This window comes from Triplophysa rosa, linkage group LG14 (genome assembly GCF_024868665.1).
Source record: "Triplophysa rosa linkage group LG14, Trosa_1v2, whole genome shotgun sequence".
NCBI classification, from domain to species: Eukaryota; Metazoa; Chordata; class Actinopteri; order Cypriniformes; family Nemacheilidae; genus Triplophysa; species Triplophysa rosa.
In genome coordinates, this window is record NC_079903.1 from 13,423,130 (window position 1) to 13,438,191 (window position 15,062).

General features: G+C 40.8%; 1 protein-coding gene across 1 annotated transcript in view; it reads left to right on the top strand.

Moving 5' to 3' along the window:
* grik4 (glutamate receptor, ionotropic, kainate 4) overlaps positions 1 to 11,765 on the top strand; it is a 312,072-nt gene extending 300,307 nt beyond the window's left edge. Inside the window, exons 15-21 of the mRNA XM_057350880.1 lie at positions 2,155 to 2,264; positions 3,101 to 3,274; positions 3,885 to 4,050; positions 5,247 to 5,472; positions 5,837 to 5,965; positions 6,074 to 6,192; positions 10,020 to 11,765. Of these exons, the coding sequence (XP_057206863.1) occupies positions 2,155 to 2,264; positions 3,101 to 3,274; positions 3,885 to 4,050; positions 5,247 to 5,472; positions 5,837 to 5,965; positions 6,074 to 6,192; positions 10,020 to 10,403 (1,308 nt within the window). The 3' untranslated portion in view covers positions 10,404 to 11,765. The remainder of the gene's footprint in view (positions 1 to 2,154; positions 2,265 to 3,100; positions 3,275 to 3,884; positions 4,051 to 5,246; positions 5,473 to 5,836; positions 5,966 to 6,073; positions 6,193 to 10,019) is intronic.
* The last annotated feature ends 3,297 nt before the right edge of the window (positions 11,766 to 15,062 follow it).

Below are 15,062 nucleotides of genomic sequence, written 5' to 3' on the forward strand. Positions count from 1 at the left end.
AGCCTGCAGCGCCCAGTAAAGAAAAAAAGCCCTCCGCTGTTCTTTTTTAATGAAAAAGAATCAACATGTTCATTTGTTGAAGTAAAACTTGGCTTCCAAGCATGTCATAAGCTGTTAACGCGTGTGTGTTGTTCACCTCTGAAGCAGCAGCGCCGAGCATGCATTAGTAACGTGTTTGCTCTCTTTTCCGCCGTTTCTGTGTTCCAGCGGGTTTCCATGTGGCATAATGTTGATTGTGCTTTTGTGTAAACCCTAAAATTGAATTTAGAGAGGGGCTGTAAACAAGGCAGTTTGGAGCGGATTGCAGAGATCCAGCGCCACAGTTAACGTTTCCCCCAGCAAGCACTATAAGCAAGTCCCGCGTTCTCTGAGTCACGATACAATTATCTCTTCAAATCTCACACGACTGCGAGCGCACACGCTCCGTCTCGCACATACAGGCTCTGGGCACACTCCAGTTCTCTATATCCCAGATGCCGGCTTCTCTGGTTTAGAGAAGGGATGGGTCGCTGTGGTTGTTTAGTGAGGCTGATTGGTTAATGTAGTTTTTGTAATGTAATGTAGTTTTTTAATAGCAGTGCTGCAATGGCCAAATAATGTCAATCTGTAATGTCAATAATAATAATGTGAAATTTGGTGTCTAAGTCCAAGTTGTGTCCTCCAATTATCTCATATAAATCTTAACTTTGAAAAATAAGCTATGGGTGTGACATTTTCTGTCAAAACTTGAAATATAAATTTTCAGAGAATGTAATTACTACCAATATATCGAACCATCTGTTTTTATTTTACTAAGACCCTGATGGTAGAGTCCAGACATCAGGAAAATATCAGTCTATGCACGAGTTTTGTATTTTAAAAGAGGGGAAATTTATGCGTTACGCCTTATGGATGTGACAAAAAAGGATGCACGTTTTTGAGAGACCCCATACTTTGTAATATTTCTGTGAATTAAAATATACAAACCCGACGCAATAACACTCAACTAATGAAGAAGGGACGGTTCTTTACAGAACATAAAATAGTTACTATATTTTAATTTTCACGTGTCCATTTATGAGGAATATGGACCGTTATGGATGTGACAATTCACTGATCTGACTATGGAAAACTCTGCTTTAAAAACAAAATAATGCTTTTAAAAGAAGACCCAAAATGGTCCCCATTGACTTGACCATAGTGATTTTTATTCCTACTATGGAAAGTTAATGGGGACAATTTTGGGGTGAACTATTCCTTTAAGAGGGTGGGTATGGCACATGGGTATTTAAACCATCTGACCTCTCAGTATATTGAAAGTCTTTGGTAAAAACTAGATTTTTTTCATCTTAAGGTTGACATTTTCATGGACTTGCCCATTATGTTCAATGACATTGAGATCTAGCTGGTTTAAAGAACGTGTTTTATGCAAAATAACACCTTGAAATGGGGTCACAATGAAACTGAAACCAGCCTGATCTAAAAGTCTTCCTAGGTGAACTAGTCGAGTTTTAAAAATGATTGCACTGCTTTCACAGAGAGTGAGTTCGCTGTGTACCCACCGTAGACGGGCCTGCTTCAATCCATCCCTATAATTACAGCTTTTAGTGTCCAGCTCAACAGCAATGCCGTTCAATTACACTAATATGGAGATGATTGCAGACACATTAATGAATTTTCAGCCTGGTGCGAGCTACATAGTGGAATAATTACTCATTTCAGCAGTATATTAAACCTCGTTTTTGTTTGTCTGAGTCAAAAATACCCCAGCTGCTGTGTGCCGTTTGATATTCCAGGTTTGAGTGGATCCATTGCTGGTACACCGTCTGTACGACACCTAGATGCTGTGTAGATAGATTGGCCCTGGTGCTTTCCTCCCTGATAAGAGGCTGTTAAGTTGTTGCTGACTGATTATTGTCAATGTACCTCCATTGGATTTGACTGTTGTGTACAGAATCAGCTCCTGTGTTCTGTTCCAGCGGGTATTGGATCTTCTCAGCTGGCCAAAATAGTTAGCAGACAGAAAATCAAGCACTTTGTCGGATCAAGCCAATCGGCCACAAACATAGATGCTTTTAACTCCTTAAATCACTTCAACTTAAGGCCGTTTATTTACTGATACTAAATGATATGCTCTTGCGATGTCTTGACATTGACTCTGCGTTTGTATTATAGGGAAGAAGACCAGGGTATTTCTCTTTTTTGGATCCTTTCTCTCCAGGGGTTTGGCTTTTCATGTTGCTGGCTTACCTGGCAGTCAGCTGTGTGCTATTCTTGGTGGCAAGGTAAATACTCGGCTCCACACTGACACCTGGAGGATCTCATTAGAATAAGCAACAACCTTGTAACACTGTACTGGACATGATGTGCTTATGTGGACCATACTGAAATATAATGTTTGTGCTTATGAAACAAGAGACGGGGTTAGGGTGGTTGGAATGTTGTTACAAGATCAATATCCTTTGTTGGTCTTTAAACATTTTAATCAGTCGATCATAGGCCAAACCCTATTCACCAACACTAAAATCTGATAAACTCTAAATAAACACTACAATCTTGATAGAAATGTTGATGGAAACAACAAAGCATTTGTAGACATTTTATTTTCATTTGAATTAGTGTTTATACTAGCTTTGCATTGGTTTATAAAAGAAATCCATTTTGTATCACTGGACAGACTCCTTTTAGACATTTTTTTAAATGTCATTGTAGTTTTTGTGTGTATTTTTCTTCGTTTCCCCTTGTTACATTTATTCATTTGGCAGACACTTTTATCGGAAGCGAATGTATGTGTAATGTCCATAGTGTGTCACATTTGTTATTGAAATATGACCTGTTTTAGGATTTCTGTATTGCTTGTGTTGAGAATTTCAAGAGATGTAATGTGAGGTTGTCGCACACATTGAAGAATAGCTTCAGCTGTGTGTCGCATTGTGCGGTGCATTTTTATAAGCATCCTGTCAGTCACAGCTAGAGGTTGCACCGTTTGGAACAAAAACCAGGTTGCATGGCTTAAAGGGACCACTGGTGACTTAATGCTTTGCTACATGTAAAGACTGTTCCTGTCTCATTTGTGTTTACTTATTTTAACATTTTCTCTATTGTTTGATTTGGCTTGCAGGCTAACGCCTTACGAGTGGTACAATCCTCATCCCTGCCTGAAGGGGCGCTGTAGCCTTCTCATTAACCAGTATTCTCTGGGCAACAGTTTCTGGTTTCCTGTGGGAGGGTTCATGCAGCAGGGCTCCACCATTGCCCCCAGAGCCCTGTCCACGCGATGTGTCAGTGGAGTATGGTAAGACCCCAAAAAAGCAAAAATGGGTCATTTGTAACCAGCTAAACCAGAAACAATGCTACTAACCACACTATGTTAAATATTCATTCAGGTGCCTGACGAAGACCTGACGGTCGAAACGTTGCTTTTGTACAAATAGATTTATGGAGAAGTGTTCAGTGTGCGGACATTTTGTTTATTCAATATATTAAAATATGCCACAGACATGGGATGTACTCACAAATATGAAAAGACCTTCACATTTCTTCAATACTGCTAAATGTGACAACAGATCTTGACTATATCCTCTTTCTATGTCCTCATCTTACTGCCTAGAGCTCGGTTTAGTACTGTAGATAAGTCATACACCCGGCTTTCGCTTGGCCTCTGTTTTTCTGTTGCGCTATTGTTGTGTCATTTATTGAGGCCTTGCCGACTGCAACACGCAGAGGTCAGTGGAGAATAAATGAAAGCTATTTTTGAGGATTCGGAAGGGCTGCAGTATTCAGCCGAGTCTTTCAACTTCTCATTCAGATGTGGAGCTCGCAGTAGATCTGAGCTCCCTTTGAAGTTAGGTCAGAGCTGCTTCTCTGTTCTGTTCCTTGTGTCTAAAGCTGGCGTGTCATTCCAGGTGGGCCTTCACCTTGATCATCATCTCTTCGTACACAGCCAACCTGGCAGCCTTTCTTACTGTGCAGAGGATGGAGGTGCCCATCGAGTCGGTGGACGATCTGGCTGACCAGACCGCCATTGAATATGGCACCATGCACGGTGGCTCCACCATGACTTTCTTCCAGGTGAGATGTCCAAGGACAGGGAGAAGAAAACTCCGAACCCCCGCCCACAAATCAATGCCATGTCGGCAGGTTTATTGACCATGTCACCATTGCTCTTCCCTTCTGTGGGATTTATCTGTTTGCTGTCTTAATATCAATGTCCTTCGATATCTCTTCCTCTCCAGAGGGCTACCCAGACTTTTTTGACCCCGCCCCTCAGGTCGTTTCACATATGCGATGTAACAACGGCACATCAGCATGTCAAACTGTCAGCTTATGAAGCACCAGGTCCATGCTTAATACAATCAGTCTTGCGTCCGCAAAGCTCTAGTGATTGGCTGTCAGGACTTGGGATGAGGAGCGAGTAGCAATGGTGACCTGTTTGCTTTCTCTGAGCATAAGCAAGCAAACATCAGGGACATTTTTGATGTACCTATTGAGCTGCGTTTTGAAAATCACTATGCCTGTGCCATTTTGATTAGAGAAAGGAAAAATGAAGACGCCCCTGGAATATTTCATAAAGAAGTTAAAAGGATAGTTCACTCAAAAATGAAAATTCTGTAATCATTTACTAACCCTCTTGTCATTTCAAATCTGTATGACTTTATTTCTTCTGCAAAACACAGAAAGATAGTATTTTGAAAAATGTTGGTAACCGAACGGCGGTACCCTTTGACTTGCAGTGGTTTTGTCTCCACACATTGGAAGTCAATGGGGTCCAATGTTGTTTGTTTTGGTTCTTAAATATCTTCTTTTGTGTTCTTCAGAAGAAAGTCAGTCGTACAGGTTTGAAATGACATGAAGGTAAATAAATGACAGAATTTGAACTTTGACGCCTGTCTGTCTTTAAGAACTTTAAGAAGTTATTGTGTCAATTACACTAATACATGTGTGTATATGTATATATATACTGTATATATATATATATATATATATATCCATTCAACCCAACTGTTGGGTTAAAACAACTCAGCATTTTAGGCTGAAACAACCCAGTATAAATTCATTTATAACTCAACAGTTGGTTATGTCTCTTTTGACCCAACGCTGGGTTGAAAATATTCCTGCATTTTTTTAGAATGCATGATAGAAGTTAGTCTGTAGCACCCAGGGACATAGAAAAAAATAACATCTGTTCAAACCAAAATGTGAAAATATTTCATATTTACCTCTGTTCAATTGCGATGACAAATATTAAACTCCCATTCTCCATTCAGAACTCTCGCTACCAGACGTACCAGCGGATGTGGAACTTCATGTACTCCAAGCAGCCCAGCGTGTTTGTTAAGAGCACAGAGGAGGGCATCGCGAGAGTGCTCAACTCCAATTACGCCTACCTGCTGGAGAGCACCATGAATGAGTATTATCGCCAGCGTAACTGCAATCTCACCCAGATCGGAGGCTTGCTGGATACCAAGGGCTATGGCATTGGCATGCCTCTGGGTAAGAGAGCACCCATTCGAGATCTAAAGGGAAAAACACTACAGGCTCTGATGTTTGACTTTTGTATAGGTGGATATTTTTATAGCAGTTGAATTGCAACTCTGCTACATTCAGCTTGTAAGATCAGCATAAAATGATAAAAGTGAATCTTTGGTATCTGAAATGAAATGAATCCATTGACTGAATGTAAATTGTGCTGAAATTGATTTTAACCAAGCCATGCAGAAGCATCTAAGAGCGCACGGTGTAATATACATGATTAATGGGGCCGTCGTTTCGTTTACGATAAGCAAAATGAACACGGAATGCGGGGGTAATGCATTTAGCTGTGGTTTCTCTGAGATGGGTATTTTTGACTGTTCAGGCTCGGTCTACAGAGATGAGTTTGATCTGGCCATACTTAAACTACAGGAGGACAACCGTCTAGAGATCCTCAAGAGGAAGTGGTGGGATGGTGGCAAGTGTCCAAAAGAGGAGGACCATCGAGCGAAAGGTCAACCACTTCGGCATATGAAACCTCTGGAGTTTTGCCAATAAACAAAATTAGCATAGAATGAAGTGGATTTTCAATGTCCTTAACAAAATAGGTGTTTGTTTGTAGGTCTAGGCATGGAGAACATTGGTGGGATCTTCGTTGTGCTTGTGTGTGGTCTCCTGGTGGCCATCTTCATGGCGGTGCTAGAGTTTGTGTGGATGCTGCGTCATACACCAGGAACAGAGGTGAGAGAGGGCTATTTTACCTGCCTCTGTTTTGTATCCCTCTCCCCGCCCACTCGCATTCCTCCCTAAACCCTAAATCCAACTCATCCTCAACCATACAACCAGCACACCAAAGATTACCTCAAACTGATCTACACAGGCCTTCACTGTAGATCGTGCTCAGTAAAGATGCCAGGCCCTTTTTGAGCTGATTTTAAACTTGATGAATCTTTAAAGAAATGGAAACCTTTCTTTTCGCTTTTGTAATTCTTCTCTGCAAACTGATTGTGTGTGTCAGATTGCATTGTTTCGAATTTTGAAAACACTGTGATTTTACTAAATAAACATTTTGGCATGTTTCAGTAGAACCCGGAGACGTGGCTATTTTTTGGGAGTGTTTGTACATGTCTTACAGTACAGTATTACAGTACAGCTGTTCAAGTTTGCCCACATTTATTTGTGTGTAAATATACACAGAAGAGTCATTTGCTATATTTGAGGGCCAAATTATCATTACAAGCTACATTTTACTGGTTTATACTAAATAAAAAGGCTCATAATTTGGTCAAATCGTATTTTTCTTTAAATCTAATGTCTTGCACATGTTTAATTTAATTCACTTCAAATCAATAGAAGTCTATGGAATGTCCCCAGTAGTATAGCAATACAAGCCTGTGCATGCGTGCGTGTGTCCCGGTGGGGACCTAAACCTGAACGCACACCAACACATGGGGACTCGTGTCACCATGGGGACAAAAATTGAGGTCCCCCATGGGCAAAAAAGCTTATAAATTGTACAGAACAATATTTTTTTAATCTAAAAATGCAAAAGGTTTTCTATGATCTTTAGGTTTAGGGGTTGGGTTAGGGGTAGGGGATAAAATATACAGTTTGTACAGTATAAAAAACATTACGCCTATGGACTGTCCCCACGGAGATAGTAAACCAGACATGTGTGTGTGCGTGTGCGTGTGCCTGTGCCTGTGCCCGTGATTGTATTGTGTCTTGACATCAAAATATTTTATTTGGTAAAAAAATATTTGGGTTAGATCAATTTAGCCGGTTTTAGACAGGTCAACATCAGTCAACTTAAAGCAAAATGCTATAACTTGGTGTATTAGAATTAATGTGTGTTTATGTGGCACCCCAAAACTATCATAGCTTAGCAGGCCTTATTCGGGCAGAAACAATTTGTTGTTCCTGTGCTCTGTGACTACTAAACATCTGGATCCAACACAGATGGGCCCACCAACAACAAACCTGTTACACACTACAGCTGCCAAAAAGGGTCATTCATTGTATGCAGTGCCTTTTCAACCCCATGCAATGTTTAACAACATGAGGAGAATATGTTTATATTAGTCAGAAAACATTACATTACATTTAGTCATTTAGCAGACGTTTTTATCCAAAGCGACTACAAATGAGGTAAACATTAGAAGGACAACAGCGCATGTGCGAAAAAAGTGCACTAGTCCACTAGGGGTCAGTACACACACAGAAAGTGTGCCGTTGTCCAGGAAGAATGATACAAAACCAACACGCTGAAACCACGAACAGTAAGCTTAGAAGCATATCCTTCTCAATACTGTTTGGTTGTTGTTCTTGTTGTCTTGCTGTTTGCTCGAATTGTTTGCAATGGCGAAAACACTTCCTCAATCATTATTTTGCAGTGGGTCTGTAAATGACGTGAGTCAGCGCTGCCCTCTGACGGTCTGGTAGAGCACACATACTCATTGATATTGCTCATGTGTTGAACTCGGACGTCCGCGCTTAATCCATGATGAGTATGCACAGGAAGCTGTGCGGACGCGTTTGCAAGACAGACACAGACGCGGAAAGTCAAGTATGACCGGGCCTTAAGTGCAGTAAAAACTGGTCTCATAGTCTACCACAGTATACAAAGCAAAGGATTTTTATTTTTAAGGATAGAAAGAGTAGAAAAGAAATAGAAGTCAGAGCTCATCGGTCAGGTGTTGATGGAAGAGATGTGTTTTCAGCCGATTCTTAAAGATAGGTACAGAATCTGCTGATCTTGTAGCAGCGGGCAGATCATTCCACAAATGTGGAACAGATCCAGAGAAGGTACGTGAGAGCGATTCTTTCCCTTTTTTGGGATGGCACCACAAGACGCCTTTCGTTTTCAAAGCGCAGGGATCTGGAGGGTACATAAGTCTGTATTAGTGAGTGAAGATATGGGGGTGCCAAACCAGTGGTGGTCTTGTAGGCCAGGAGCAGAGCTTTGAATTTGATGCGAGCGACTATAGGGAGCCAATGTAACTTAATTAAGAGAGGAGTGACGTGTGCTCTCTTCGGTTCATTGAAGACCACTCTTGCTGCTGCATTCTGGATCATCAGTAAGAGGTTTGGTTGTGCAAGCTGGAAGTCCAGCTAGTAGCGCATTGCAGTAGTCCAGTATGGACAGGACAAGAGCCTGGACTAGGACTTGCGTAGCATGCTTGGACAGGAAAGGTCTAATTTTCCTAATGTTGTAGAGGATGAATCTACAGGACCGGGTGGTGTTGGCAACATGATCCGTGAAGTGTAGCTGATCATCGATTACCACAAGATGTGATGGTTTACGAGCCTAGTTGGATGGAGAAGTTGTGGTGAATCTTTGGGTCGGCCGGGATTACAAGCAGTTCTGTTTTTGCAAGGTTCAGCTGCAGGTGATGGTCCTTCATCCAGAGCGAAATGTCACTCAGGCATGCTGAAATGCGTGCAGAGACAGTCGGATCGTTAGGTTGAAATGCCAAGTGGAGTTGTGTATCACCCGCATAGCAGTGATAGGAAAAGCCATGTTTCCGAATGACAGAACCTAGGGATGTCGTGTATATGGAAAAGAGCAACGGTCCAAGCACTGAGCCCTGAGGCACCCATGTATTGAGATGTTGGGACTCAGAGACCTCAAATCTCCAGGATACTCTAAATGACCTACCTGAGAGGTAAGACTTGAGAGGTAAGACTTGAACCATTGTAGCACCATTCCAGAGACACTCTTGAAACAAGACTGGTTGCTGTCCAACGCTGGTTAAGTCTTAGTAGCTCTGTTATTGAATGGTAATGATCTGTGGGAGCCAAAATGTTAAAAAATAAAACATGCAGATCATTTTGTTTGGAAGTTTGAAGCTAAAATGTTCTCTGCTTGAAAATGAATGATGATTTTTAATGACCTGCACATGTTGGAACCCAGCAGACTAAATTTGTTATAGTTCTGAGATTACAGTATGTTAGAATAAGTGTCTGAACTTTTCATCAAAACTTATTTCTGACACAATTTATGCTTTGATTTTCAATGGATATCCAATGATATTTTGCCATAGGACAAGCAGGATAGGATGATAAAACATCAAAGAGAGTGCAGAAATTTGTATAGTTTTTTTATTAAAATGTGATGTGCGTGATGGGTTACAGTTTTAAAGCTGTACACACTGCACATACATGAGCACAGGGTTGACAGCCATATTGAAAACAGGAAAAAACATGATTAATGATTCAAGCTCATTGTTATTCAAATACTATTTTGTCAACAGCAAAGGCATCACATACAGAGAATGACCCAAACACAACTGTTCCCACATGATTTATCGGTTTTCTTAATACAAATTAAAATCATTAAAAGCAATGCAAAGCAAAGAAAAGCGATATTCCAAACAAACAAAAACCAGAATGCTGCATCAGGTTGTTTCAGGTAAACAGTCACCACTCCCTGTATAGCCCAGTGTTATTTTGATCAGTGCTCTGGCTGTGATGCCTTTTATGTGTGCAGTGTGTCAGTGAGCCCCCTCTCTCTCTTTTCTTCTCTCTCTTTTCTTCTCTCTTTTTATCCCTGTGTCTGTGCCTCACAGCTGTCTGTGTGTGAGGAGATGCTACGAGAGCTGCAGGGAATCGTGCTGTGTCAGGACAGCCTGCAGTTACGGCGCAGGCGAGGTGCCAACGTGCTGCGACCGCAGCCTATGCCCCTGGACGAGCGACGGGCGCGGGTGGCGGCTGCGAGCCTCAGCAACGGCAAGCTGTGCATGGGCACGGGCCTGCCCGAACCTCTCTCCCACAGACTGGCGCAGGAGGCCGCCCTGGTGGCACGGGGGTGCAGCCACATTCGCATCTGCCCAGAGTGCCGGCGCTTCCAGGGCATTCGGGTGCGCCCGGCCGGCCATACCGGAGCGTCCCCCACCCCCAGCGAGGAGAGCGTGGAGTGGGATAAGGGGGCAAACAATGGTGAACCCGAATAACCTCTTTGAACCCAACGGACAGGCGTCAAACGTAGGCTTTGCTGGACCTGGTGCGTTCAGCGGGTGATTACCGGAATGAGCGCTCCAGAAATGAGACAAACAATACATTCCCCGCCGATGAAAGAGTCTCGTTGGAACTCACATATGTGAAGATGTTCGTGCTGCTCGATTCAGGCGTAGAGCTGCGTCTGATCTCTGTACACACTGTCCCGACAGCTCTCTGCCCATGAACTGCCTTTGGGACACGCAGCAGAGTGGCTTTGTACTATGCAGTATATTTGTCTTACTGTGCTGTTGATTTCTTTTTAAATTATTACTCTTTTTGTTGTGATACCACTATACAGTTGCTATTATCTTGTTCTCACGATTAAAGCGTTCGTTTTTTTCACACCACGGACAGAGTACACACAGCTACGGAGAACAGAACCTTTTTTAGAGTGCCAAAATACTTTGTATTCATTTCGTGCTGTTGTCATCCCATGGCCCTGAGGGGAAATAACCATTACGAAAACTGAACACAAAACTCCACTTTGATCTGTTTTTAATAATAGTGCTATTCTATTAAAAAGGTTGCTGAATATTTGATGTGCATGTAAAAGGGATGCTACTGAATGAAAGAAACGCATTCATTTTTATTTCCGGTTCTTTTTCTGTCAAAATAATTTTTTATTGTTTGTTATACACTTTATTTTCTTTTGATTCATTGTTTGCACTCTTAGGACATTTGCACAGAGTTAATAGTGGAATAGTGGAAGATTACACTCCCATTGTAAAAGTGAACAGTAATTCTGAAAGGTAAAATTGCCATTATTTAGCTGTGAAAACGGTTGAAAGACAAAACAAGAGAGTATACACAACGTGAGATCTGAGGTATCATCAGCATTTCTGAGATCCAACACAGAGGTCAATCATATATCAACAGGGTCATGCCATCTAGTCCTATCTGTATTAGAAGATATAGTATAGTAGACTAAACATTCAGGTATTTCTTATGTTATATGACATCTCATCATGCAGCTAATGTTGATTTTATTTGCTTAAAACCAGCAACTTTTGTTCTTTATGTGATATGTTCGTGAACACCCTTTAAATGGTATGGAGGATTCGATAAAACCCATTATGATCAGTGTTTTCAACATACCAGAGCTAAAGCAGAATTTGGATACCAAAATGAAATTATTTTGTTAGGCGTGAAGTCCTCAACTAACAGCACCAAAATTGTAATAAATTGCCTTCATATTTTTATGGTCCGTTAGTTTAAGACCCATGTTGATTTTTTTCCTGTGCATTTCTATTGAACTAAATCCATTTCTACATTATATTTCAATGCGGTGTTAGTGCCTGACGAAAATAAATGGCATTGTGTTCAGTTTTGTGACAGGTTGACTTTGTTGTTCTTGAAACAATTCTGTTGGTACTTTTAACATTTTTTTCTAGGTGCACAGAAAAAGCTCCATTTCATTTCCTCCTGCTCTTGAGAACGGATGGTGTATGTGTGTGTTTATTTCAGGCACCTGATGAACAATGACAGAGTCAAGTATGCAGGTGGGTTTTCACTGAATGTACAGACCTGCAAAAGTGCACATGCAACACTTGTGGGTGGGGGCGACCTCAAGATGTGGCACATTTACAGTGGTGGGGAATGTAAATCAGCCACAGATCTGCTTTACAAAGAGAGGAAGCTTTAAGGGTATCAACCAACAAGCGAAAACATTTGGTGAGACAGTTATTGCTTAAAGTGATAAGTGACTGCTTTTATAGAATTGTTTCAAATTAGCAATTAGGATGTAAGCAATGGCGAATGAATTTTGTCAAGTACCAAATCTGTCACTGGGAAGGAACACTTCATATGTCATGATTATGGTGTTATATTTATATATACTACATTTTCCTGAAGCAGAAGTGTGTCATTTGTTTTTTTCTGTTAAAACACTTTCAAGTAGGCCATTAGTTGGTTGATTTTCCCTTAAAGCTTGAAACATGTGACGTTCCTCTTCATTGACTTGACCAATTTGGGACAGGGTGCTATCTGTTTTTTTTCCAAATGCACATAGAGGAGGAATTCAGTAAATATGTTAATAATTTACACACTTAAACTTTAAAGGAATAGTTCACCCAAAAATAAAAAATTCTGTCAACATTTATTCACCTTAGAGTTCTAAATCTGTATAAATTTCTTTTTTTCTGATGAACGCATAGAAAGTTATTTGGAAGAATGCTAGTAACCAAACAGTTCTTGGACCCCATTGACTACCATAGTAGGCAAAAAAAAATTGTTCTGTTAGGGACTGTGTCCACCGAGGCGTTTCTGTCGGCGTACGGCGTGTTGTTTAAATTGTTTCCAATGGAAATGCCACATTTCTTGAAAACGCCAGCAGCTGGCGGGTTTTTTACGCCTCAGCGTCGGTGCACTGCGTTTTTCCCACGCTCACGCTGGCATTCTACCGGGCGCCCAGAGTTGAAAAATGCTCAACTTGGGGCAGAACGCTGCGCCTGCAGCAGCCGTTTTCCGCCGTGTAAAAGCGCTTTGGTGGACACAGCCCTTAAAACACACAAAAGAAGATATTTTGAAGAGTATAGGTCAGCAAAAGTTCTACATTTACATTTAGTAATTTAGCAGACGCTTTTATCCAAAGCGACTTACAATTGAGGTAAACAATAGAAGCAATTGGAACAACATAAGGACGACAAAAAGCATAAGTGCAGTAAAACAGGTCTCATATAGCCTCCCACAGTATAGGCTATACAAGGCTAAGGTTGTTGTTTTTTTAAGGATAGAAAGAGTAGAAAAGAAATAGAAACCAGAACTAATCGGTCAGGTGTTGACGGAAGAGATGTGTTTTCAGACGATTCTTAAAGATGTGGCTACAGAATCTGCTGATCTTGTAGCAGCGGGCAGATCATGTGGAACAGATCCAGAGAATGGCACTTTGTGGCACTTTTGACTACCATTATAAGTTTTCCTACTATGGTAGTCAATGGGGTCCAAGAACTGTTTGGTTACAAGCATTTATCCAAATATCTTTGTGTTCAACCAAACAATAAAATGTATACAGATTTGGAACAACCGAGAGTGAGTAAATCATGACTGACTTGTCTTTTTTGGGTGAACTATCCCTTTAAGTTGTTTGTAGTTGCAGTATTTCTCTACATACGTTTTATGAACATCTGATCCAAAGAGCGGGTGACGGCCTCAATCCTGAGTATTGTCATAAAGCTCCTTTTCCAAATTAAACCGATGTTTAAATCATAAAGATCCATTGAATTCCACGGCCCAGACACTATTTGTCCAGCTCTGTGACTATTTGTTAGTAATGAGAGAGAATTGTTCAGGGACCGAAATGTCATGGCTGACGACAGGATTTATCAGTGAGACGAGCAAAGCTCACAGCACAATCAGGCCAGATGCATCCCCGAGGGCCGGGTCTGTTTTTCGCAGCACACTCCTTCTCTTCAACCCATTTATTTCTTAATTCAGCTCTAACCTGTTTCCACAGGACGAAATTGCATCTCTAGCTTTAATTCCTGCTGGAGTCGCAGCTGGTTTCACTTGTCCATCAGCAATAGTTTTGGTTGTGTTACTTTACTTTTCATGACAGAACAGACAGTACATAATTGTTTGACTCCTCCTACACCTGAAATGTTGTTATTCATACTATAATGTATAACTAATAGGGGTGTCACAGTATATGGACAATAACCGTGATATTGACTATAAACCTGATTATTGATATTGTAGGGTATATTTGACAGGCTTTTTATTAATAGATACCCTGATAATATTGTTATTGTTAATTCTTTTGGCAACAATAATTGACATTGACATAATAGTGACAACCCTACTACCAGCATAGATCAAAATGCTCAATCTCATCCTTGTTTTTCTTAGTGGAAGTGCTGTTAAAGGGATAGTTCACGCAAAAATGAAAATTCTGTTTTCATTTACTTACCCTCCGATTGTTCAAAACCTGTATAAATTTCTTTGTTCTGATAAACACAAAGAAAGAAATTTGGAAGAATGTCAGTAACCAAACCGATTTCATCCACCATTGATTCCCATAGTATTTATTTTCCCTTCTATGCCAGTAAATAAGGGATGAGAACTGGTTACTGGCATTCTTCCTAATTTCTTTCTCTGTGTTCAGCATAACAAAGGAATTTATACTGGTTTGGAACAACCTGAGGATGATTATGACAGAATAATCACTATCCCTTTAACATGAGTCCTGGTCAAGACCGATATAATGTCTTGTTCATTTTGTTGCATTTTGTTCTCAGGCATCGCTTTAATAAACAGGACTATTTCACTATTACAAATGTAAGTGATATAAAGTCTTTGTTTGCTTTGTTTTTATTCACCCTCTGATTGATCGTTCTCAGGCTGAGATACATTGATCGCATGCCAGCCAGATGAGCGGTGGGCCTGGTGCCGCACACAGAAAATGTCACTGTGGTGGCACATCTCGGACCATGAATATAGCAGAATATTAAATTCATGATGTAATGAAGAAGCCAATTGTGTAGTGTTTGATCGGGTATTCACATCGTGAGAGAATTTAAATTCACCCGGGATCCTCAAAATCAACAGCTGGCATCTGTCAGTGCATTTATTTCTGACTCACAAAAACATGCGTAATCATAGGGTAAGTTATTCAGTTA